Consider the following 26,320-nt stretch of genomic DNA (forward strand, 5'->3'; position numbering starts at 1 on the left):
TTCCCAAACTGAACTGAAGTGATTCCAGGACCAAATTATAGTCAGTTGGGACACTCTACATTCAGTGAATTCACTTCAGATGGGTACCGTAGTGGGCTGGTCTGGGCTAGAGTCTCAGACTTGGAAGAGCCAGGGTATTTACAAACATTAAACATATTTAAAAGGAGAGATGTAGAAGCTGATCTATTCCATGAAAACAGACAAGAAGCAGTAATAAGAATTCCCCACTCAACGCGATAAGCATTTTCTGAGGGTTATCCACCCTCATTCAGGCTGCTCGCTGTGAAGTGTGTGGTGCTTCCAAGATTGTTTCGCCTTCTTAGGGGAGAGGAAATGGGAAACTTGTATTCCACCAAAGACAGAGAAAAAAGAAAGCTGACTAAATGTTGTTTTAGTAGTCCCTAATCAGTTGGTTCACCTGTTTCCTTGAAGGATTCACAATCACAGCATGTGGCAAATGTTTGCAATGCTGCACCCAGAATGGCCTAGCATGACACCATGCTGGAAATAAGTACAGCTGGATGACTCTTCATGGGATGCCAAAATGATTGAAAAGGATACAGTTGCTACCTGTCTTGTCTTTGACTAACCCCTTAGAGGGGAAATAGTCCATAATAAATCCATATTTTTCCTCTGGGGAGTTACAGTTCATTAAGAATAGACCTGACAAAATAATGGGCAGCCTAGAGCTTAGACCTAAAAGTAAAATAAGGTATCCAGGAAAGCGTCTGCAGACACGGATTCAATTTTAAGAAAGCTAGGAAACAAAGTTTCATGTCTAGATACAGAAAACTTCAGTGGTGTTGGCAAGTAACCCAGGCAAGTGGGATGGTTCGTGATACATCCCCATCCTTGAAGAGCACAATGTTTGCCTCTTGTTTATTATAGATGTGACAGAAGTAGTTGCCATTTGCTATAAACGAGTGTATTTGAAACCAGTATTGTAGTATGTTCTGTTGTGTGCAATTTATTTTAAGTCTACTGGCAGCTTGCTGGATGGTAACTGCATTATTCTGATTATAAACTGACTCAGAACAGCATTTGATTTCACACTTAGATTTAGTTTTATTCCTTTCTGGGCACACCTAATGGTGCTCTGATCCTCAGCTCTGCTGGTGTTTCCAGCATCACCAGTGCCACTGCTCTCACTACCCCTCTGGCACATCCAGCATTGCTACCCCTGCCAAGGATGGAGGGAAGAACCATGACAGCAGTGACAGCAGCTGTGGCAGCAGGAGTGTCAGGGCCATCCTCAGAGCAGGCAGGTTTGTGCCATGGCCCTGCAGCTTTCTGGACAGCTGCAGAGGGTTAGATAACCAGGGGTCATTTGATGGTTTTGTGGCTGTCTGCTGAAGTGACATCTTACAGTGCTACTGTTGGGTGACCATTTAGGGATAGAGAATGAGTTTTTTTCCTTTTGTGCACAGGAGAGCCAGCTTGTAATCAGGACAATCGAGTAATTTACAGTGGTTTGAAATTTAACACGTGGCCAAATCCAAGTATCCTGTTGTTATTCTGCAGTCAGCATGTTTAGCAGCATTCAGAAACACTGATTGAAGTGCCTAAAAGGAGTGAAATGACCTATTACAGCTGGCCAGCACTGAGATTGAGTTTATCATTAAAGCAAATTCATTGTCCATAGAAATAGATATTTCTATGTAATTTTAGACTGAAAAAAATTATCCTAGATTGGCAAGGTACTCTGTCAATCAATAAAATGTTTAAGAATGTGTGTATGCACATTTCCTTAGCGTTTCCCCATTGCTCTTAAGAAAGCTAAATGTGTATGTTGGTTAATAAATGTAAAAAGCTACTATATATACCCCTTTTAAAACCAGGGAAGTACAGTGACCCTTCCTGTACTGGTAGAATATCTGTGGAACTGGAATTTCCTGGTGATTCTTGGCTTGTATCAAACTGAAACTTAACAAACAGGTTTTGTTTCTTTTTCAAAACCTTATCTGGCATAACAATCACTCTAAACTTTTAGAAGATTTTATTTGTAATGTAAATTAATTCTTCACTTTCTTTTCTGACCTCTGCTCTCCTATGAGCCTTAAACAAACATGCTTTATGCTGTGTGGACTAAACTGGTAACCAAATGTCCAGCCAAGAAAAACAATTGTATCTTGGCTTTCATTAATGAGGTTAAATGCAAGAATTTGGACAGGTCCTTTCCTGCATAGGGGTAAATCAGTAGTGTAGTTGTACATGAGGGCTTGCTGCAGAGGTAGTTTCCATTTCAAGTGAAACAACCAAAAGAAAAATAAAATTTAAAAATTAGCATGGGATTGATTTCAACAATGATATATCCGGGGTAAATCTTAAAAGTGCTTAATGAAAATCAGATCTCTCAAGAAAAACTGAGAAGTAAGCCACCTTTTGTGTTATAAAGCTCATCTTGACCATTGCTTTATCAAGACACTTTTTGTATGACAAAAAAATTCTCTGATCTACTGATGATGAAATTTCAGATGCAAAGTCATGAAAAATTTATGGTCAAAGCAATAAGAATTTATCTTTGTTTTGGTTTAGTTAACAAACTTTCACATCATGATTGCCCTTGATTTATTTTTATTTTACTTAGTTCCATGATATTCATCATTATTTTCTGCCATCATGTTCAGTTCTGTCGATTTATAAACAAGATTGGGATTACCCAATATACCTGCACAGGAGATCAGGTGAATTCTTATTCTGTTCAGTCTGTTCCTGTGAGTGCAAGATTTGGTGTTGAGCTTAGAAGGTCTTTGAACAAGTCATCAGTCATCATAACAAATTACAAGTGGGTAGTATACATGACACAAAGGCACCAAACTTCCCAACAGTATTGCAACTGCTGACATGACTTCCCATCGTTTGTTACCAGATCGAGTGAGAAAGGGAGCTGGAAATAAACAAATGTACAACTCTGAAAAATGAAGTTAAGCCATGTAGTGTTCTCTGAGGCTGCCAGTCTGTCCTTGCAAAGACTAGTGGGAAGATGCAAAGCTGAAGACTGGGTGAAGCAAGTGGAGTTAAAATTAGTCCTAGAGTAACATCTAGGAGACAAGGCTGGCATAAAGCCCTCATGTGCACCACACTACAGCCAAGCACAGTGAATTTTGAAGGCAAAAAGTCATCTCAGGTGATGTCAACAGTCCTGATGAGGTGACAGGTGAGATGGTGTCTGAGACCAATTTGTTCCAGACAGCTTGTTCCTGTGTTCAAATCAAGGCTAATAAACAGAGGACTGGAAAAATGTGAAGGAAAACATGCTTGACTGAAGTAGATAGCACTTGTTGATTCAAAGTGTACTAAGGAAAAAGGACTTGACATTCTAGTGCGTTTGGGATCATGTTTCTTCAGAGGACTGTCAGTTTAACCTTGACTTTGATCCATTAAATGATGTGCCCCTGTAAAGCAGGATTCAGGCACTTTGTTGTTGGATAAGCCCCAAAGTGCAATTTGTTTCTTTCCACAACCCGGTCTCAAAAATAAAACCCACTACTATGTTGTTGCCTAAAACTACCTAAGCTTGAGCTGCTCATTACCTGACTATTGTTTGAGTCCAGCCAGGATGCAGATATAGGGGAGACAAATCCCTAGGGATGGAACTAAAGGAGATTTTCTTTTGCATTGGTGCAGCTGGACCCCCTTAATATGCAAGCTTCAATGTCTGCTCTGTGAACAGGATATTTGCCTAAAGCTTAAGGACAGGGCTGCTCTTCTGTCTCTCTTGTATGTGAAATTGGGTATTGCATGTGAAATAAAAAGCAGTGCAGGGGAAAAGGGGTACAGGGGAAAGATTTTCTCCCTGTTATTTTATTCTTTCCAGACTTTCTTAACAAATAGTGTGACCATTTCTGGCATTTGAAAAATTATGTCTTGTAGTGTGATGGAACTTCTCTTTATCATCAGAACATCATGCCTTTTAAAAATTTTTTTGTGTTTAGACAGGTATGCATCTAGCTAAACACAAACATATATTGCTATACTTCTCTTCAATTTCTCTGTCATGAAGACAGCAGTGCTATTTAATGGTTTAATTTGAATAGTCCAAATAAAAACTTTTCACCTAAAAGTGCATGATTTTTACAAATTAACTGCATAAAGGTTTACACTGAGTGAAGGCATAAGCCTATAGCCATTGTTAAGTATTAAGTGAGAATAATGTACTATTATATTTTTAAATGCCAAACTTTTAATCTTTATAAATGTCTGGCATTGCAAATATTGTGCATGACTACATGTGGTGCTACATGATCCTCGGACGACTAGAACAAAGATGAAATAGAGGAATTTGAGAAAAACTTAATGGTGAAAGAATAGTGAGATGGGGCAGGTGGTTACTGTTGGCTAAAAGGCTTCTGTTTAAAGACTGTCTAGTACTGTTAGATGCACACCTTATTTGGCTCTGTTGAAGTCAGTCAACACCTCTAAGGAAATATTCTGCAGGTTTAATGTTTCCTTAATTGTGGTGACAATATTAAGAATAAATACTGTGCTATCTTTGTGGCAATGCTACTGTTAAAGATGAGCAGCCTAGCTGAAGAAAGGTAACATTTTGATACATAAAAGAAAATAGCATTTGATGGTTTCTCCTGCCAGCAATAGCTGGCTATAACCAACCTCTGCTGTCAACCTTTTCCATTTCTGGTGAATAAAAATTGTTTCAACACTTAACACTAATTCTCAAGACATCTTGGATTCCTATGATTTTTTTAATCAGGCAATTTTTTTAGAGTGGAGACAGGGGAAGTTGATCTTAACTGTCACACCAAGGGTAATTCAGCATCCAGGCAGAAAAAAAAAGCAAAGTGCTTTGTTCACCTGACCCAGCGCCCTCCTGCCTCAGTCGAGATGCAGGACGCAGGAGATGTCCCCTGTTGGCTCTCCCCTCTGGGTGCCCCCTGGGCCAAGGCAGTGTTTCTCCAGTGCTTACTGGAGAAACTGCCGATCTTGTGTGTAGCCCCGGAAGACCCATAGTGCTGGGGAGCAGCACCATCATCCAAAGGCATCTGAGACTAAATCTGCAGGGCTGGCAGTAGCAGGACAACTAGGGCAGTGTTGCCCATCACCACAACTGTCCCTCAGTCCTACTTTGCTATGAGAGGGTACATTTTCTTATCTACATGTGATAAAAAGGGATTTTAACACCCAGACCTCTTGCATTGATTCAGGTCTTTGTTGATGCCAGGTTTGTGCTCTTGTAATTCATTAACCTTGGCTTGACATCTTGAAATCAGCCAGATGGTGAGGATACACAGAATAAGATTATTCTCTTGCAGTATAAGCACATAATGCAGTTTGATCTCCATTTAGTGCATATGAAGTGTCTGGAATATATTCTGATACTAATTGTAGTGACTTTACTACTCATGACAAAAATGTCTGGATTACAGCAGGGTGTGTACTCCCAAAGGAAGAAAAGCAGTCTTAGCTGTCTGGTAGTAATAAACCTAAAATCTCAATTTATTTTACTTTCAGGCCTAAAGAACAGCCTGCACAGACTATATGAAAATGTGTTATACAGTGCGTACTAAGTGGCTTCCTGCTATGGTTTAGGCAAGGTTGTTGGATGTATTGTGAGAAAACACTAAAATATGACTGCATACAGGAGCAAGAGATATGTCTCATTGTTTAAGATGACTGATGTGTGACCTTAACTTCCTTTCTGTCAACTTTCAAGTGGAAATGAGCATCCTGATCTGCATTGTTCTCTTTGTGGAGTTATCTCAGACTCCTTTGTTTAGTAAAAGTCAGTGTGGGTGTCCTTGTTTTGGAAAAATATTTTCAGTGTTCCAATTTAAGTCAAAATTAGATGAAAAAAAAGAATAAAAGCATTATCAGGTTGAACTAATTTTCCACAAGGAGATATTTTCCCAAATAGTTGCTCCATTTCAGGTAAGATAGAAATTTAACTTTCCAGGGAGGAAAAGCCCTAGGAGTCTCTGTGAAAGTGTTTTATTTCCATTTACTGTTAAATCTTCTGGCACTGCCTGATCTCATTAATACTGAATGCATACATACTACCTTGGAGGTGGGAGGAGATTATGATGTTTTAGTTTTATTACTAGGTGCTGGTTTTACCTCCTTAGAGTAATTAATAGTCATTTAGGGTTCTGGTTTTGCCCTGGGATGTGCTGGTTGGTTGTCATCCCAGTAAGAAAAGTGCTCAGACCCTCTATCATTCATAATGCTATTTATTAGAGCTAAAATATTAAGAAGGCAAGAGCACAGATAGCTTTACATCCCTTTAGGTGCTGAGAGCCCCAGGCATTGAATAAGATTCCAATCCACGTGCAAGATGCTTTGCAGCCCCCATTCATGGCAGAAAGAGCAAGCGAGTCTCCCCAGCCAATCATTCAGGCTGTTATGGGATTTCCTAGCAAGAAAGCAACATTATTCATCATTTCTACCATCAATAAGGAAAGACGTTTTCCAGATAACTTCTTGTTGCACTGTTAAAGACAGTGTTTTATCATGAGTGCTGAGTGGGAGCTGTGCACAGGCCTCAGTGAAGGAAGTTGTGCAGCACAGCATGGCATGGCATGGCATGGAATAGCCTGAAGGTCATGCTGGGAATGCAGCAAATGCCCAGGTTATCTGCAGTGTGGATCACTGGCTCCTAAATGTACAGTGGTCTCCTGGTCAGGTTTACTATAGCTTCTGTTGCCAGAAACTTGTGGTTTTACACAAGTAAAACTCGGAGTCATTTATAATACTTAAGCACAGTAGTGGTGGGCAGGATGGACAGAGTTGAACAGACAGAATGGACAACTTTTTTAAATGTCAAAATCTCATTACAGCAGTTTCTTCCACCATCTCCTGCCATTTTACTATCATTACCCTTTGCTAATTTTTCTATTCCTCCCTTTTTGCTTTCATTTCATCATCCTTCCTGTTTTCCTGAGTTTTTCCCCATTTTTCTAGTTCAGATTTAGTTTATTCCACATTATGTTCTCATTCTGTTTTTTTCAGTATAACAAAATACATTCTTCGTCTCACCTTTTAGTGCACTGCCCTGTGATTTATGTAATATAGGTTCTTTGAAGAAGGTGGTCTGTCTTCCCATTTGTTAACATAGTACTTGCCACAGCAAGGCTTCTGAATAAAGATGACATCAGTAACCCTGTGATATTTTGCTGCTTTTCATTTCCTCTAGACAAGTGAATATTTAACTCTAGTAAAAGCCATAATGTATCTAATTTTTTTCTTTTTTTCTTTTTTCCGCCCAGTATGTGTCCCCTAAGTATGTGTCTACTGCCAGGACTCCAGAAAAATGTAATGGATCCATGCCATTTTCTTTTCTGTACTACTGCATTCCCAAGGTTTACATGGGCTTCCCCAGGCACTTCACATCTAACACTGAATGCTCCTTACCATCTCCCTACTATGTGAAAAAAGGAAGTGTTTGTGCTAATCAGAGTCTCATCACTGGTTCTGCTTTTCACAGCTCATTTAAACGACTTTTTATTTGGCTCTAAGTTAATGTAGACATTTCAACTTGCCTAGAATTTACTGTGATTTCTAAACCTCTCCTGATGTTCTTTGTCTAACAAAAAATGTATTGTATGAACCCTCTTATAATCATAGAATCATAGACTCATAGAATCATGCAGGTTGGAAAATGCCCTTGGGATCATCAAGTCCAACCATCAGCCCTACTCTACAAAGTTCTCTCCTACACCACATCCCCCAGCATCTCATTTAAATGACCCTTAAACACATCCAGGGATGGTGACTCCACCACCTCCCTGGGCAGCCTATTCCACTCTCTGACCACTCTTCCTGTGAAATTTTTTTTCCTAAATCCAGTCTGAACCTCCCCTGTTGCAGTTTAAAGCCATTCCCTCTTGTTCTAATTATCTGTAAGAAGAGACCAGCACCAACCTCTCTACAATGTCCTTTCAGGTAGTTGTAGAGAGTGATGAGGTGTCCCCTCAGCCTTCTCTTCCTCACACTAAACAGTCCCAGCTCCTTCAGTCTCTCCTCATAGGATTTATTCTCCAGACCCTTTACCTTTGTTTCCCCCCTCTGCGCTCACTCCAGCACCTCGATATCTCTCTCATATTGAGGTGCCCAAAACTGGACACAATACTCCAGGAGTGGCCTCACCAGTGCAGAGCACAGAGGAACTGTCACCTCCCTACTTCTGCTGGTCACACTGTTTCTGACACAAGCCAGGATGCCGTTGGCTTTCTTGGCCACCCGGGCATACTGCTGGCTCATGTTCAGCTGCTTGTCAATGAGAACCCCCAGATCCTTCTCTCCCAGACAGCTCCAGCCACACCTCCCCAAGCCTGTAGCCATGCAGGGGGTTGTTGTGGCCTAAGTGTAGGACCTGGAACTTGGCCTTGTTGAAGCTCATCCCGTTAACGTTGGCCCACTGACCCAATCTATCCAAGTCTCTCTGTAGAGCCTCCCTTTCCTCATGCAGATTGACACTCCCACTTAACTTGTTTTTCATCTGCAAACTCACTGATGACACACTCTGTGTCCTTATCAAGATCATCAATAAAGATGTTAAACAGAAATGATCCCAACACTGAGCCCTGAGGAACACCACTTGTGAGTGGCCACCAGCTGGATTTAACCCCACTGACCACCACTCTTGACCCAGCAGACCGTGTGCTCATCCAGGCCATGGGCAGCCAGTTTTTCTATGAGAATTCTATGGGGAACTCTGTCGAATGCTTTTGAAAATCCAGGGAGACAATATCCACAGCTTTTCCCTCGTCCAACAGTCAGGTCATCTTGTCATAGTAGAAGATCATGTTTGTCAGGCAGGACCTGCCTTTCATACCCCCATGCTGTCTGGGCCTGATCCCCTGGATGTCCATTATATGACTTGTAGTGGCACTCGAGATGACCTGCTCCATGACCTTCCCTGGCACCGAGGTCAGACTGACAGGTCTGTAGTTCCCTGGATCCTCCTTTCTGCCTCTCTTGTAGATGGGTGTCACATTTGCCACCCTCCAGTCCAATGGGACCTCCCCAGTCAGCCATGACTTCAGGTAAATCATGGACAGCGGCTTGGCGAGCACATCTGCCAACTCTTTCAGCACCCTTGGGTGTCACCCATCCGGTCCCACAGACTTGTGTTCATCCAGGTGGTGCAGCAGGTCTCTGACCACCTCCTCTTCAGCTGTGCTGACCTCAGTCTGCTTCCCCTCCCCATCTCCCAGCTCCTGAGGCTGGGTGTGCAGGGAACAGCCAGTTCCACTGCCAAAGACTGAGGCAAAGTAGGCGTTGAGCACCTCAGCCTTTTCCTCGTCCTTAGTTACCATGTTTCCCTCTGCATCCAGTAAAGGAGGGAGATTTTCCCTAATCCTTCTTTTGTTGATGAATTTATAGAAACATTTTTTATTATCCTTAACAGCTGTAGCCAGGTTGAGCTCTGGCTGTGCTTTGGCTCTCCTGATGTTCTCCCTGCATAACTTCACTACATCTTTATAGTCTTCATGAGAGACCTTCCCCCTCTTCCAAAGGCAATAGATTCTCCTTTTGTTCTTGGATCCAGCCCAAGGTCCCTGTTTATCCAGGCTGTCTCCTTTCCTGCCTGCTTGTTTCCCAGCACACGGGAACAGCCTGCTCCTGTGCCTTTAAGACTTCTCTCCTGAAGTATGTCCAGCCTTCCTGGGCTCCCATATCCTTCAGGGCAGCCTCCCAAGGGATTTTGACAATCAGTCTTTTGAACAGGTCAGAGTTTTCCCCTCAGAAGTCCAAGGTGGCAGTTTTACTAACCCCTCTCTTTGTTTCTCCAAGGATGGAAAACTCAACCATCTCACGATCACTGCACCCTGGATGGCCTCCAACCTTTACCTCCCCCACAAGCTCTTCCCTGTTCACAAGCAGCAGGTCCAGGAGGCACCTTCCCTGCTCGGCTCACTCACCAGCTGTGTGAGGAAGTTATCATCTGCACTGTAGAACACTGAAATTGCAACACAGAGCTCAAATCTGCCCAGCAGCTGGACTCCTTATGGTAGGAATAACATGATCAAAAGGGGGCTGAGCAGCTCTGAAGCCAAGGTCATGTTGAACTGCAGCACTAGAATTTATTCAGTGAAAAAAAAAATGCCAATGGCCTCTTGAAATATACTTAAATATTATTTGACAGTGTTTTATCCAACAGCCTAATCCCGCTCTGCAAATTGCCATTTACCACTCAGGTAAATGACATTTTTAAAGTTAAAGGCAGAGAATCTTCTATCTGGTCATAGATGAGACATTTAAAGGTAGCATAGTGAGGGGGTTTTTCCTCCAGCTGAGGTTTGTTTGTGTAAGCATTTTGAGGTTGATAAACTTTTCTTTCTGAAACTATGCAGAGTCCACTCTATTGTAACTTTTATTGCTTTGTTATGTTTTCTTGACCTCTCTTGCCTGGTATTTTTCAGATGTCAGTTCTTGAGACTTACTGTCAGTCTGAACCACCCTCCCAGTCTGGTGGTGTGCTTCTGATATTGATTGGTTTGTACTGTAACCTCAGAGAAAGACACAAGAAACCTAGTAACAGACAAATAGAGGGACTCTTCCTCCTCTGGAGTTACAAAGCATGACTAAGCATGCAGTATCTGCACAGAGACAATCAAACATCAGTGAAGATATACACACTGGGCTGCATTTACAGACAGAATTTAAGATGTTTTTCCAGAGGGATGTTGGAAGTATGTACCTGATTCCCTATTTTGGGTTTAAGTGCCAGGCTCCATAGAGAGCACAGACAACTGGCACAGGCGGTTATCAGTTGCATGAGGCCAGACAAGGCAACAGTATGGAGAAGGGTTTGTCTTTAAACCACTTGTCTCTATAGAGCTGGTAACTTTAGAGAACAGACCAAATTCCTGTGTAGACAGAGACATGTATTTCCTATTCTTTTAAAAACAAAGGGTCTGTGTTCTTCTAAGACAGGAGGGAAAGGGAAGGAAAGCATTCTGAGTATGCCAACAGCAGTATGTCTTTGTCCAAACTTAAAAATTAACTAGCCACTGAGCTATGCAGAATGGGCCAGGCCAGATGGAAAGAGACATGTAGATTCACATATTTAGGTAAGGCATGAAAGACCAAATGTAAATGATATGATGGAAAGAAGATACCTCTAACATCAGATGCAGTGGGCCAGGGACATAATTTTGGACATACCTATCAAAGTTACATTAAGTGCTTTCAGTTCTTTTTGAAAATTGGCCAAGGCTATCAGATTGAAATACAACTTATATCATAGTCATTTACTTCAGTTTAGGCAATACCAAATATGGGAAAGAAAATTGCAGCCAGTGCTGTTAATGTAAAAAAACCTTTTCATGGTCACTTTTTGTTGCTCTTTTCCTTCCATTACCTTTGCCAACAAATGACACACAGCACTCAGCAGAAAGTGAAATCATTTTGGTGGAATTATTTCTCCTTCTTTTTTCCATCAGTTAAAGAGAATAGCACTTTACAAACATTAACCATATACTGCCTTCTGCCAAAAATAATTTATGCTACTATAACCCCAGTGCCTATATATAAAGAATAATACTTCCACTGGCATATTCTGATATACCAATTCTAAGCCAAGGTTTTGCAAGGGATTGTTAGACTACATATTAGGTATCAAGTTCCCATCAACGGCATGCACAATGTGGTTTCTCAGTCAAAATATTCTAAGTACCTGCTCCTGTCCAAAGAGATAACAATCTGCAAAAACACACATGCATTGAGGCTTTCTTACAGTAATTTTAAAAGTACCATACAAGTCCAGACATACAGACCTTCCTAGGCCACATGAAAATAACTCACCCATTTGCTTTCCTACAGTTCATCATTATAACTGCTTTTAAAACAATCTTTAAATGGCCAAAAAGCTAAATAATTCTTAGAGCAGCACACAGAAGATTGACCTGATTGTGCTGACTCATATTTGTGTCCAAAGAGGGACTTGTACAAGACTGATTTTCCTTCTGGTTGCACTCCAAGAAAAAGTGGTGAACCATCTCCCACCATCCACAAATGGATTAGTTTATGTCTTCATTTGAAGATGTGAGCAGAGTCAAATGGTAAACAGTAAAGGAAGTGCTAAGTGTCTTTGTTAATTCCCAGCTTTTTTTTTGCTTTTTTTTTTTTTTTTAAATCACTATTCCCAGCATCTTCTGGGCTAATTGATACTCTTGAAATACAACTGACAAGAATGGGCAGATACCTTTACACTGCATGTAGTAAGCAGCCTGCCCACCTCTGAATGTAATTCTGTCATTAATCACAGAATCATCTAGGTTGGAAAAGACCTTGAAGATCATCCAGTCCAACAATTAACCTAACACTGACAGTTCCCAACTACACCATATCCCTCAGTGCTATGTCAACCTGACTCTTAAACAACTTCAGGGATGGGGACTCCACCACCTCCCTGGGCAGCCCATTCCAACACCTAACAACCCCTTCTGGAAAAAAATGCTTCCTAATATCCAGTCTAAACCTTCCCTGGTGCAACTTGAGGCCATTCCCTATCACTTGTTACTTGGTTAAAGAGACTCATCCCCAGCTCTCTGCAACCTCCTTTCAGGGAGCTGTAGAGGGTGATGAGGTCTCCCCTCAGCCTCCTCTTCTCCAGACTAAACACCCCCAGTTCCCTCAGCCACTCCCCGTATGACCTGTGCTCCAGACCCTGCACCAGCTCCGTTGCCCTTCTCTGGACACGCTCGAGTCATTCAATGTCCTTTTTGTAGTGAGGGGCCCAAAACTCAACACAGGAATCGAGGGGCGGCCTCCCCAGTGCTGAGTACAGGGGTCAGATCCCTTCCCTGTCCCTGCTGGCCACGCTATTGCTGACACAAGCCAGGATGCCATTGGCCTTCTTGGCCCCCTGGGCACACTGCTGGCTCCTGTTCAGCTGGCTGTCAATCAACACCCCCAGTTCCCTCTCTGACTGGCAGCTCTCCAGCCACTCCTCCCCAAGCCTGTAGCACTGCTGGGGGTTGTTGTGGCCCAAGGGCAGCCCCCGGCATTTGGCCTTATGGAAACTCCTCCAGTTGGCCTCAGCCCATGGCTCCAGCCTGTCCAGGACTCTCTGCAGAGCCTCCCTACCCTCGAGCAGATCAACACTCCCACCCAACTTGGGGTCATCTGCAAACTGACTGAGGGTGCACTCGATCCCCTTGTCCAGATCATCACTAAAGATGTTAAACAGGAGTGGCCCCAACACCGAGCCCTGGGGGACACCACTCGTGACCGGCCGCCAACTGGATTTAACTCCGTTCACCACAACTCTCTGGGCCCGGCCATCCAGACAGTTTTTTACCCAGCAAAGCATGTGCCCATCCAAGCCACGAGCAGCCAGTTTTGCCAGGAGAATGCTGTGGGAAATGGTGTCAAAGGCCTTGTTAAAGTCAAGGTAAACAACATCCACAACCTTTCCCTCATCCAATAAGGAGGTCGCCCTGTCGTAGAAGGAGATCAGGTTTGTCAGGCAGGACCTGCCTTTCATAACCCCATGCTGACTGGGCCTGAGCATCTGGTTGTCCCACACGTGTTGTGTGATGTTACTCAGGATGAGCTGCTCCATCAGCTTCCTGGGCACCGAAGTCAAGCTGACAGGCCTGGAATTTCCCGGATCATCCTTCTGACCCTTCTTATATATGGGTGTCACATTGGCCAATTTCCAATCTGTCAGGACCTCCCCAGTCAGCCAGGACTGCTGGTAAATGATGGAAAGCGGCTTGGCGAGCACCCCAGCCAGCTCCTTCAGCACCCTCGCGTGTATCCCATCTGGTCCCATAGACTTGTGTGTGTCCGTGTGATGCAGCAGGTCACTGACTGTCTCCTCCTGGATTGTGGGGGGGTCGTTCTCCCAGTCTCTGCCTTCTGGCTGAGGAGGCTGGATTCCCTCAGTACAACTAGTCTTGTTATTAAAGACTGAGGCAAAGAAGGCATTAAGCACCTCAGCCTTTTCCTCATCACTTGTTACCATATTTCCTCCTTTTTAATGTAAGCAAACATTTGACTAAATTTAATCCCAGACAGACATGGCAGTGTTCTTGTGAAAAGAATACTAAATTAAAATATAAAAGAAAGGTGGGACAAGGAAGCAATATATTGGGGCTTTGTGGGAACTGGTATTAGTGGGGCTGACCATGTAGATGTGTGCAACATGGGAAAATGAGTTACACCAAGCCTCAGGTATTACCTATTATTTAAAACATTCAGTTCATAACAAATGGATTATCTGACTCTAGAAATATTTTTCTTCAGCTCTCATTCCATTGGAGTGGTTTTGTAATTTTATATAACTGCTGGAGGAATATAGAAAAACAGTCATATGGGCTAGTGTGGACTCCAGGTCTCCAGTCCAACCCCCTGCCCAAGGCAGTCTCAGGTGTGAAGTCAGACACAGTTTCCCAGGGCTTTATGTGGCCAGGGCTTGAAATACCCCAGAGGTGGCACAGCCTCTCCAGGCAGCCTGTCCCAGTACTTAGTTATCCTGCCATGGAAATTCCCTATCACCACTATCTCTAGCTGGAAACTCTCCTGTTTCTATTGATGGACACCACTGGCAAAAATTCTGGCCCCTGGTAACCTCCTCACAGGAGGAGTGGGCAATTCAAAGCTGCCCTTCTCCAGTCCAGTTCTTGCTGCCTCTCCTCACAGTGTCTGTTGAAGCCTTGCTTATGTACATCCAGGCCAACAACATCTGCTCTCCCCTTGTCCACAAATTCAGTCATTTTATCACAGATGAGCATCCAGCAGATCAGGCATAATTTAGTCTTGGTTAGTCCTTGCTGACTATTGCCAGTCCCTGTCTTCTCTCTCATATGCTCAAACATGCCCAAAAGTTCTTGCTCCTCCCACAATTTTCCCAGGGACTGAAAATGAGGCCAACAAGCCTGTAATTCCCCAGATTGTTCCATCTCTGAAGAGGAGTCAACACTGGCTTTGCTTTGGTTGTTGGTGCCTCCTCCAGTCTCCATGACCTGTCAGAACTGAAGGGAGAGCAGCCTTGCCAGGATGTTGGAGAGCTCCCTCAGCACGCTTGTGTGTAGCCCAACTGGTCTCAGGGGTGTGAGTAGGTTGAGGGCTCACTTGAAAGCCACCAGATACCCTAGCCTCTGTCATTAAATCACTGCCCTGCATCCCACAGCTGGTCCAAATATGCTGTTTAACCTCCACTGGCTGAAAGCAACTAGTGACAAGTGCTGAACCACTAACTGTAGCATCTCAGAGCTATGTAGACTATTTTGATATGTTATCATTCTGTTCCACCATGACTATCACTTCTCAGTGTTTTCTACTCTTAACATACTTCTAATTTTTTGAGAGACTGTTCCAGTCTGTGTCATCCATCTTCAAACAATGAAAGGTAGCCTTGTGGAGGATTTTCCCTCTCATTAAAAAAAAAACAACATGTGTGACTATTTTTAATGCTAGAAAAATGCTTAGTTGGTGGAGTTTTTTCATGGTTTTATGCAAATTAACTGAAGTACATGGATTATACAGCTGAGCTGCCAGTCTACATGTTTTAATATTTTCTGAGTGTTCTTCAGGCTACTAGTAAAAATTCAGCCTTCAAAGGTCAAGAGGGGTGAGAGCTCACTATACTGGCTGCAGATTTTGATACATTCACAGGTACAAGAAATACGACTTCAAAATACACAAAACTTTAGTGGTATATAGTTCAATACTGGTTTAGTTAGACCTGAAGAATATTGAGCTTGTGTGGGCTTTGAGGTTTTTGGGACTGTATCCCCACAAAGATAGATAAGAGACATTTAGGAATGACTCCTTTTTCCCCAGAGTATTTATTTTAAGAATTCTGATGAAAACTGTATTTGACAGTTGCAGCTGAGGGTTTAATTTAAAGGAAAACACTGGATTTTTAAAATTATTCTCTGTCAGATAAATAGCAGCCATGCAAAAGCAATTAAGAGGGTTTGAGATTCTGAATTTACTGAAAAATTAACTAAGAAATAGCTACCAAATTGTGAAACAAAGTCACCCCTTAGATACAAGATCTAATCCATTCTCTAGGTCCCACTTTCTCTTCAATAGTTTCTCCCCTTCCACAGAGGTATTGCAACCTAGAGCTATGCTGAAATACAGAACAAATTATTCTGCTTATCCTTCCCCTAAATAAATCAGTGAATATGCATCTTAGTTATGTAACAATGCAGAAGTGACTGTACTCAATTTAAAACATTTGTTTGATTGCTTTTTATGAAAAGTCCTTTAGAATCTAAGAAATATATTTTAAGTGTTGTGTTAAAATAATTAAAACTATTTCCAAATGATAGAATTTAAACTACATTCCTGACCGAAATTTATATTTTATCCTGAATGTCAGTCCATAAATGTAGCAAAATTATAAATGTGATATATGTAGTAGTTCTTATTTTGAATTGTAGTTCAAAAAGGAAAAATGTGTTTGCAAATTTTAATGATTAGGAAGTACTTAGTAAATTTCAGCTGCTGAAAGAAACCTCACTTAGTTTCCCTGTGTGTCTGAATCACTGTATCATTTTAGAAAGATTTTTAGATTCAGCGTAGACTGAAGAATAAAGCTGGGCAGATAATCCACAGAAAGGATTCTCCTGTCTATATACATAATCAAAGGGGATTTGCACTATTTTCAGTCTAGATATTACTGGGACATAGGGGAAGGAAAGCTGGGGACAGGAGGAAGACAGCCTTCAGGACCAAAGCAACTAAGTAAGTATCCTTTCCTGAGTAGGATCTGTAACCCTATCTGAAAGTAAGTTTTACTGAAACTTCACTTCTTGTTCCTTTGTCACCTGAAATAATGTTTGGCAAGGTCTGCTGGCATTTCTTTCAAATGTGCCCTCATTTCCCAGCAGATCATGGAAGGAGGAGAAAAGGAGGCAGGAGACTGTGAACCAAGGAGGCAAGGCCGGGAAAAGTCTTGTTTGCTAAGGAAGGAGAAAGCCCATGAGACTGAAAATTACTGAGGAAGAGACCATTTTTTTCTCTGTGCCCTCAGGTGCAGTGGGTAACCAGGTAGAAAAGGTTAAAAAGCAGAAACAGCAAAATGCTTTAACTAGTTCCTGTGAAAACAAAAAGTTTCTCCCTGGCCCTTCTAGTTTTGGTCATTTGAAAACAACAAGAGGTCTCCGAAAGTCAGTTGCTCTAGGGAGCAGGCATGGGAGTGGGGACATTATCTCAGTTATCAAACATCCTGTTTGCTGAGTTTCCCGGAATGACAGCTATTCAAATTAAATTAAGCAGGGAGGGAGGAAGGAAGAGACAGAGGGTGGTGTGTGGTGCTTGTGTTTTACCTTCTAGCAGAAATCCTTGAAGATGTACATGAGTTGTATAGTCTGGATATTTCATCTTTCTGAACTTTTTTAAGATTCATTGCTCTCTGACTGTTGTTAAGGATTTATGTATCTCACAGGGAACAGCTGCTCAGTGCTACAGTGCCACATTCATGGCAGAAAGAATAAATGCTTCTGGTCTCACTGCCCCAGAGTAGGTTCACCTGGATTCCAGTGTAAAAGCAAATCCCCTCTGCTCTTTGGGGCCCCTATAGCAGTAGCAATGGAACGTGTCAGGATGCAAGGCCTTACAAGTGTGTGACATGATAGTTCTTAAGAGCATCTCCTTGCTGTGCATGCCTAGCATGGACATGCCATGCAGTTAGCTATAACAGCAGTGTTTGGCCCAGAATAAATGAACCTGCTGGGCTCACTTGGGACTAAGAGCCCCATGCAGGCAGGAGGGCATCTGGCCTGGCCAGCAAGAGTTGGTGTATCGCTAACAACTGGTTTGCTGATTTTTGCAAAAAGACCTATCTGCCTTAAACTTGAAAAGGTAGAAAGGGTGGCTGGGATTAACTCAAAGTCAAGGGTGACATCATTTCAACTGCTGCTTGTAGACAAGGTATTACAACATCATCCTAATAATCTAGTGGTTCAAAAAGGTAATTAAGTTTTAACTGCCTGGTGCAAGCAACACTTAATTAACATCATTCTGACATTAAGTGGGATTAAAAGCATTACTTACAGACAGGTGATGTGCACTCTTCCGGTATGTTTTCCATAATAAACTCATTTCACATCAACACTGGGAAATCCCTTTCCAGAATCACTAATGCAGTTCAGCTGGTGCCAATATGCACTAAAGACTCACCAGTAACTGTTGATTCTAAACCACAGCTTTCACTTTCCCTATCACACACCAGTTAGTAGAATATACTTTGAAGCTATACAACCATTTCTGCTCCCTACCCCCACATGTAGCAAAGGCAAGTTGGTTGAAAGGAAGAGAGATAAAGAATTTTGATGTAGACAAGCTAATGCCATTAAAGTTAGTGGAGAATTTAGTAAGTAAACATCTTCTGCTAAAGGATTTCTGAAATACTGCTTGTTTGAATTAAGAGAATTAAGGCAGGGTTAAGTCCCTGGGGAAAGAAAAAAAAAGAAAAAAAGAAAAAAGGGAAGAAAGGAAGATAGGTGAGATTAGTATGATTTCATAGTACAGAACAGGAGACCATTACTTGTATGTCACTAGATCTCCCAGTATGCCTACGTTCCCAAATACAAAGCAAATTATTTTTAAAAGGTATAGTTAGACCAGTATCTGCCAGAGGAAGTTCCAACATTCTGTCTTGGGAGTATGTAACATGGATTTTAACAGGTGTCATCTGCTCAGGGCCTATCATGATGTGTTTTTCCTAGCTCAATTTTTTCTATATAATCTTTTTTCCCTACACACCTCAGGTTATGGGGGGGCAACAATGTATTTTTAAATATGTTAGTTGTGTTCTTAACTTTTTCTTATCAAGTTCTATTACAGCTATAGAGGACAAACTAAAATGAACACTGGTAAATCCTAGAAGCCAACCATGTTAAGACCCCAAAAGCAAAGCTCAGTTTCAGAGCCACAGAGTTTAAATGAGGGCTCCGAGCAAAATATTTCCCTGTCTGAAGATACTGAAATGTAAAGCAAAGCAAGTGATACCATAATGCAAAGGATCTGTATGAGGTTAGTGGCTGACCTAGAAAAGAGGGGGGAAAAAAAAAAAGAGAACATGCCCCCCCAACTGTTATTTGTATGCAAAGAGTAAGAAACTGACACATTTCCATTATAAAATAGAAAAACTCAGGATACGTATGAGGAAAATAACTTGATAAATCCACTAAGTTTATATTCTTGAAAACCGAGTAAGAATATCTGGAAAAAGTTGAGTGTCTTGAAATGGAATTAAGAACATAACTTAAGGGTATTGCCTTTTTAGGTCTGCTTTCTAAGGCACCTGGAGGCCTTGCCTGCCAGATGCGGGTTACTGTTAATTTATCACCAAAAAAGCCAAAGGGTGGGGAAGACATGGTATTTCCCTTCACTGCCTCAGTTCACAGGCTTTAATTCCCTGTTTATGCATCATAGAAGAGCCTCTGAATACTCTCTAAACAGGTTTCATGTGGGTTTTCATGTGTTAGGGGGTTGGCAAGAACAGGCTCTACTTCAGCCTAAATTGCTTGCCCTTCTAGCTGTTTGCGTGATCAAGAGTAAGCAGTTCATTATGTTAATGTCTAAGTACTGGGGCACACCTTAGAGAAACTTCAAAACTACCTTTGTAAGAAACACATACTGCCATCACAGCAACAGTTCAAGAAACAAAAAATGTAGTCTGTTTTGCCATTTGCTAGTGCCTGTAATAAATTCTTCTGTCACCTCAGGAGTAACATGAGACACCTGACAGTAACCATGCATGACAAACCTGACTTGATATGGAAAGAAATAGTATCATCCTTCAGTGTCCTGTTCTCTCATCACCATGCTTCTGTGTCACATTGCAGCAGCTAAACCAAGCAGAGACCTAACCTGGAACAAAACTCATCCAGATTTCCTCCTTTCTCTTCTACAAAAAAAAAGCAAATAAATAAAAGTCAGCTGCACCAGCTAAACCTAAACAAGCATAGACACATGAACATATGAAGGAAGGGTAGGACTTAGCTGCAGCTTCAGATGGGTATGGCAACCTACAGTAAAAACACTTTAGGACTTCATCATTAGGACTTTTTGGTGGTGCTTTTAGAAGGACTTTAATTGTAGGAAGAGGTGATATCATTTAGAAAAATAACTTTATTTTTGCATACTCAATGTTAAACGAATCTGGAATGCAAATTGAGCAGCTTGACAGAAAGCAGAAACCATCAGTTCCATCAGTGACATTTAGACACTACTGCAGTTCTCTCAAGTTTTTGAGAAACTTGAGTCATTTTGGATCCAAAAGCAAGACTTCTGATACAGTAAAAAGTGTAACATTACAAGTCTAACCCTCATCAGGCACAAAACTGAAGTTTCCCTGAGAAGACATAATTACAAACTAGTGTATAAACTTTATATCACATTATCAGAGGGGTTTAAGAGTACAAAACCAAGATTTGGCTACAAAAATTTAAACACAAGTCCTTAATACTCCATGCTGAAGATGAAATATTCAGGAGGATTAAGAATTACGTATTACAGAACTACAGCAGTCAGATTTAAGTTAAATGATGACAGCTGGCTTTGGTAAATTCCCTTTTGTAGAGTTTTCAGATCATTTCTAATGTTATTTTCCTGAGATCTTTCAGTACTCTGTAGGAAGTCTGTGCAGTCCAGCTGCTTCTTTCCTCCCTCCACCGACCCCTGACCCCCCTTATCTTTTCCTTCCAGCTAGCATTATATTCATGGGGAAAAAAAAAAAAAGAGGAATAACCATGAACAACATGCATTTTCCAAGCCTTAAAACAAATAATTTAGCCAAAGGAAGTCCATTCCACTTTTTAGATAATAAATATTCCAAATAGTTGGCCTTGAAAAATTGCTGTCTTCAATTTTGCACCCAAAGTTCCAAGCTTCAGTGTGTCACACAAGGCATCCCCATCTTCACTTGAGAGCTGTCTTCTCTCCCCCTTGTCCATAAACAAGGCAGGGAGGGCATCATCATCACAATGCTAAAATGTTGAGAACCATTACACATCATCAACATCACCATGACTGGTGTTACATCTTAAAAAAAAGAGTACATATCTGTATACTATATGTACCTATATTTTGTTAACACAAATATGCAGTATTTCAGTTCTTTTGCAGATACAAAGCTTTGTGTCGCAAATACTCTTCCAGACATTTCACTGCAAAAGGGTCAACATCAATGTCAAACTTATTAGCAAAGAAGTGGTGGTTTCGTAGCATCCAGTTCAGGTCTCCTACCCCAAAAACACAGACAGAGCGAACATGAACTCCACTGCATGGCGGGTAGGGTGCACCTTTGGACATGTCACCTTCAAAGTACTGCCACTTGACAAACCTGGCCAGTGCATTCATGTCAGAAACATCATACTTGTCACTAGAAGAAACTGCACCTGGAACTTCAGGAATTCTCTGAATTGTTGCCCACAGGTACTCATCTGGGCTGTAAGTGTCTTTTGCCCACTCAATAAACTTAAGTATTTTGTTGCTTTCTAATACATATTCTACAAATCTTCTGCTTACTACAAAATAGGCACTACCAGAAAAAATTGGAGTACTGAGAGGTGGTAGTTGTTTGTCTATGCCCATGTTCTTTATTTTACCATCAATAACCTCATGGTGTTTTTTCCACCTTACTTCTTTATAAACGGGCATTTTTTCTGTTTCCAAGCTGTTTTCGCCTTTAAGGGCTTTTAATTTCTCTACCATTTCCTGGTTGGTCTTTATAGGAAAGTCCATGCCACAGAGGTTTATTAGATATTTCCAGTTTGAACTTCTTCTGTAGAGATCTTTCATGCAGTTAATATCTGCCTGCACCCGGCTCCATGAAGCATATACAACACTCTCTAACTGGCTGGAAATAAAGACGTTATCGAAACATGAGACTATGCCCTGCACAGCAGCAAAAAAAGATTCTGGAGACTTTTTGTCAACATGAATGCAGTAAAAATTCTGAGGGGCGTAGATTGATCTTAGGAGTCTATCAAGCATTTCAATTTTGTGATAAACCACTATTGAGTAAGCAATTGGAAATTCTGCTTCTTCATTGCTGAGAGGTTCCATAATGTATTTCCTAGTCTTGGTGAAGGAGGCACAGTCTGCTGTCATGTTAATATAATCAGTTGTTGTTAGTCTGGGGCGTTTCTTAAATGACACTGACAATGTCTCAAGCTTTACCTTTTCAATCTCTTCTATATCCCCCTCTATAATCTTGGTGCAGTTAACATTGCCAATAGGATCTTCTTTTGTCAGCTCTAGGTGTCTCCGATTTAAGAAGTCTTGTTTTTGGTTAACTTTCAAAACCGAAACAATTACTAAAATAAGAGTTAGACCCAAGAAAAGCCTGAAGCGTGAGTTGTGGCAAAATCGTAATTTCCTCTTCAGCATTTCAAATGACAGGTAGCTTTTCAGGACTAAAAAAAATGCACTCCACTCTGCTCATATCAGCTTCAACAACTTCAGAAAAAAACAGTCCGTGTTTCTCAGGAATTCGGTGAGTTTTGTCAGGGACATGGAAGGAAAAATCCTAAAATAAAATGAAATATGACTGTCATTCAAAGACTAAGAGGTTTCTCTAAAAAGGTATATTTTAGTAATGACATTGTTATTTAGGGACAGTAAAAAGGTGACTGCTTCAGTCAAAAATACTCTGTTGCAAATTAGAAATTAATGACTAAAATTAGTTTTAGAAAAAGATTGGGGGAGTCAGTTTTCATGAGATGCTATTTCCATAGTACTAAGACTACAAACCAAAGTTCAGTAAGAAAACAGAGCTGATTCAACTACCTCTGACAGAATTAAAGCCGGTAAACCAGATACATTACTGAGAAACAAGTATTTGATGTTAATTCATGGTTCAGAGTTTGACAAGAATGTTTTATACTCACTTCAGCGTTGACATGGGTTTCCTTATAACTTACCTCTCACTTCCTGGATGCTAGACACACTTTTATCTTTTCACTGGGAAAGCAGTCTCTGAAGCCTTTCATGGTTTTTCTGTGAGATATAGTCTCTTCAACATCCTGGAGGTTAGCTTAGAAATATCATCAGAAAAGAGCTAAGGAGAAGGGGAGAAATTAAAACAGCATAGCTCCTCAACTTTCAAAGTTGTGAGAACAGCTGTTGCTGAATTACTGAAGCACCTGTTTACTTATGAAGCAATACTTATGGCCTATCTCTAAAGCTGATTCTAAAGCTGATTTGTGTTGTCACTGCAAATGAACAAATCCAAGAGCAGTGTTGTGTTACCACTTATTCAACACACTTGTTTTTCATTCAGCGGTTGCTTTTATATGGAAATATGCTTCCAGGCTGAGTTTCAACAAGAGTTAGAATATGCCAATCTTATTAGCATCTTTATTTCACAGGCACTATATTTTTGGTTTGTTAGTCCTGTTTTACCTTAAGCACCTTTTATCTATTTCAGTACTCTGTGAAGGGATCACTGCATAGTTATGTAGCTGCTATAGCTGTAGCTGTTGAGAAAACGGCAGTCTAGAACTGGATTACAGATCTGGTTGTCTTTTTCTTGTAAATACTACCTCATGCAGGTAAACTGATCAAGAATGCAATATCCTAAAACAACCTACATTGCCACTCAAATGCCATTTGTCCTCACAAATTCATTGCCTAATAATTCAGCACAGGTCTGAATTTCAAACCAACCTCTAATTGTAAAAAAATTACAGTTTATAGAGAATGTCTTCTAAAATTCCAATCTGTAAATTAAAATGTTAACGACATATTGTAAGTATTTGAGAGATATACAGCTTATTTCATTTTTACTACTTTTAAGAAAAATTTAGTGCCTCTGAATAACTTTCTGAACAGCTGTTAACTGCTACCCCAAAAAACTGGTAAGATTTGTTTAAGAAAAAGAAGCGTGCACTGTGTTCACTTCTGGATTGTGCTGTAGGCTGTTCAGCATAAGATTTTATTCTCCCTGGCCCTCCCCCACCCCCTTTTCTTTAAGGTACACCAGTATCATTTTCATTCTCAAACTGTGGCTTTTAACCTGCTACTTGCAAATCTCAGAATAGGTGCATGTGAGAAATTGAGGGCTGGCATCACAGTTTTTTGGTAGTAATGCTGCCACTGGTTGCACTACACATTGGGTCCACTCCACATGTTGTAGGGGGGGGGGGCCATCACTGCATGAATGTCTAGCACAGCTATAAGGTTCAGCAGTATTTTAAGGAAGTACTGTAACCAAATATGTTGTAATTCAAATCAGAGACCAGAATTCAAGGCAGAGACCACAAACTATTTGTGACTAACAGCATTAGATAAACATCTTATTTACTATAAAGTATACTTTATTTTCAGAGTTACACCTGTAATGATTTTATCCTGCATTTCTGATTTATCTTAGGGAGGAGGACATTTGTTCCAAGTCTGGTTTAGGTGTATAGTGAAGTCAAACTGGAAGAAATAAAATTTTAACCCTGAAGTAGCCAGTAGCCAACTGAACTAGTGTGCAATTACAGCAGAAAAATATATAGAGGTACATTTTAAATATCAGATCTCACACTTGGAATTTAAATTTTTAAAATTTAAAAAGGGAAATTTCACACTACTTTGAATTTGCAATGTGGCATCAAACACTATGACATTATTTAGGGCAAATTTTAACATGCTTTATAACTTACAACATGCTTGCTTACTAGATGTCCTCCTATTTTTTTTACTAGTAGATCTGTTCCAATAAATATAATATCCATCACATATAAAATTAACAAAGGGAGGATACTTGCTATGTGATAATCTCCATAATCACTATCAAGTATATATTTCCACAGGATGAAGACTGTAATACTGGTTATCCTTAAATTACTGTTTTCTGTCTACCAACTTAGAAATTAAGACTTTTCTAGAATTCAAAATGTACTTTGAATACACTTATATTTGTGAAGGTTAGAAGACAGAAGCTGGAATCCTTCTTTCTTTAGGATGAGAGTTAGCACTACTATTTTATTCTATTCTCAGTTTTTTATAGGAGCACTAGCACTGTGGAGTAACATACACTCCAAGAGGATGGCCACCATCTCCCTATTCTTTAGAATGCAGGGAGGCAGAGCCTTAACCGAAAGATACCATTGTGATCTTCCCCTTCTACAATTTCCAAACAATAAAGCCTGCTAAGAAGTCTTTCCTGCTCCTGTTTTAGAATAAAAGTTAGTTGAAAGCAGGGTAAAGAATCTCTTTCAGAAAGGCCTTGTATACCCAGCTGGATACAATTTTTCTTATGTTTTGAGCTCAGAATAATCAGACCTTGCATTTCCATTATACCAAAATGAGAGATCTGCAAACATTTACATGTTAACAAGGCTCTTACTCTTATCTTTAGGTGAAGGTTTTTCCCCACAGTCAAATTTCTCCCACTGACATGCTGATTCCTATAAACAGTCTTAACAATAAATTGTTTATGCTTGCAATTCCTTTTTAGAAAAGTCCTAAAACTTGATCATATCCCATTCTTCACAAAAGCTGACCTTTTAAAGATAAGGAAAGACTCAGTATCTTTCCTCTAATAATATACCTGGGTTTTGTTTTATAAAGTTTGACAAGTCTAGAATACTCATAAACATAGCTTCAGACTGCATTCAGTAAAGATTTTAACATCTTTTTCTCAAGCTCTGTGTAGCTTTAGTGTGCACACTAGAAAATGCGGTGTCCAAGACAGCACTTTGCACTGTGGTAGAGCAGGAGGGAAGTTTGTACAGCCACAGATAAAAGACTACATGCTGCAGCCTTGGTCTTGCTCTCAACTGAAGTTCAGCTGCAGAAGTTATGTACTTGACCCACTTCCTTCTTTTACTGCCTCCTCCTCAAGTGAGAGACTGTATTTCTGATGCAGCAGTTATTAAAAGAGGAAACATTTGGAGGAGTTAGTACAAAGGCTGAGTTAGCCACCTGCTTCCCTCTTTCCTGCCAAAGTTATTCTTCACTGTTGTATACACAGAATCATCTAGGTTGGAAAAGACCTTGAAGATCATCCAGTCCAACCATTAACCTAACACTGACAGTTCCCAACTACACCAGATCCCTCAGCGCTATGTCAACCCAACTCTTAAACACCTCCAGGGATGGGGACTCCAACACTGCCCTGGGCAGCCCATTCCAACGCCCAACAACCCCTTCTGGAAAGAAATGCTTCCTAATATCCAGTCTAAACCTTCCCTGGCACAACTTGAGGCCATTACCTCTTGTCCTGTCACTTGTTACTTTGTTCAAGAGACTCATCCCCAGCTCTCTGCAACCTCCTTTCAGGTAGCTGTAGAGGGAGATGAGGTGTATATATAATATATAATATATAATATATAATATATAATATATAATATATAATATATAATATATAATATATAATATATAATATATAATATATAATATA

General features: G+C 40.8%; 1 protein-coding gene across 2 annotated transcripts; it reads right to left on the reverse strand.

Moving 5' to 3' along the window:
• Positions 1–19,843: 19,843 nt before the first annotated feature.
• GCNT1 (glucosaminyl (N-acetyl) transferase 1) lies at positions 19,844–23,696 on the reverse strand. 2 transcript variants are annotated; one of them, XM_026866462.1, is made up of 2 exons: positions 22,851–23,696; positions 19,844–22,456 (listed from the first exon to the last, which is right to left on the reverse strand). In XM_026866462.1, exon 2 carries the CDS (start codon positions 22,315–22,317, stop codon positions 21,037–21,039), a length of 1,281 nt encoding a protein of 426 aa, XP_026722263.1. In that variant the 5' UTR covers positions 22,318–22,456; positions 22,851–23,696; the 3' UTR covers positions 19,844–21,036. The 2 variants fall into 2 exon arrangements, with proteins under 2 accessions (XP_026722263.1, XP_026722264.1); XM_026866463.1 differs by having other exon boundaries at positions 22,818–23,696.
• Positions 23,697–26,320: the final 2,624 nt, after the last annotated feature.

The sequence above is a fragment of the Athene cunicularia genome (assembly GCF_003259725.1).
Source record: "Athene cunicularia isolate RWA chromosome Z unlocalized genomic scaffold, athCun1 chrZ_part2, whole genome shotgun sequence".
Classification (NCBI taxonomy): Eukaryota; Metazoa; Chordata; class Aves; order Strigiformes; family Strigidae; genus Athene; species Athene cunicularia.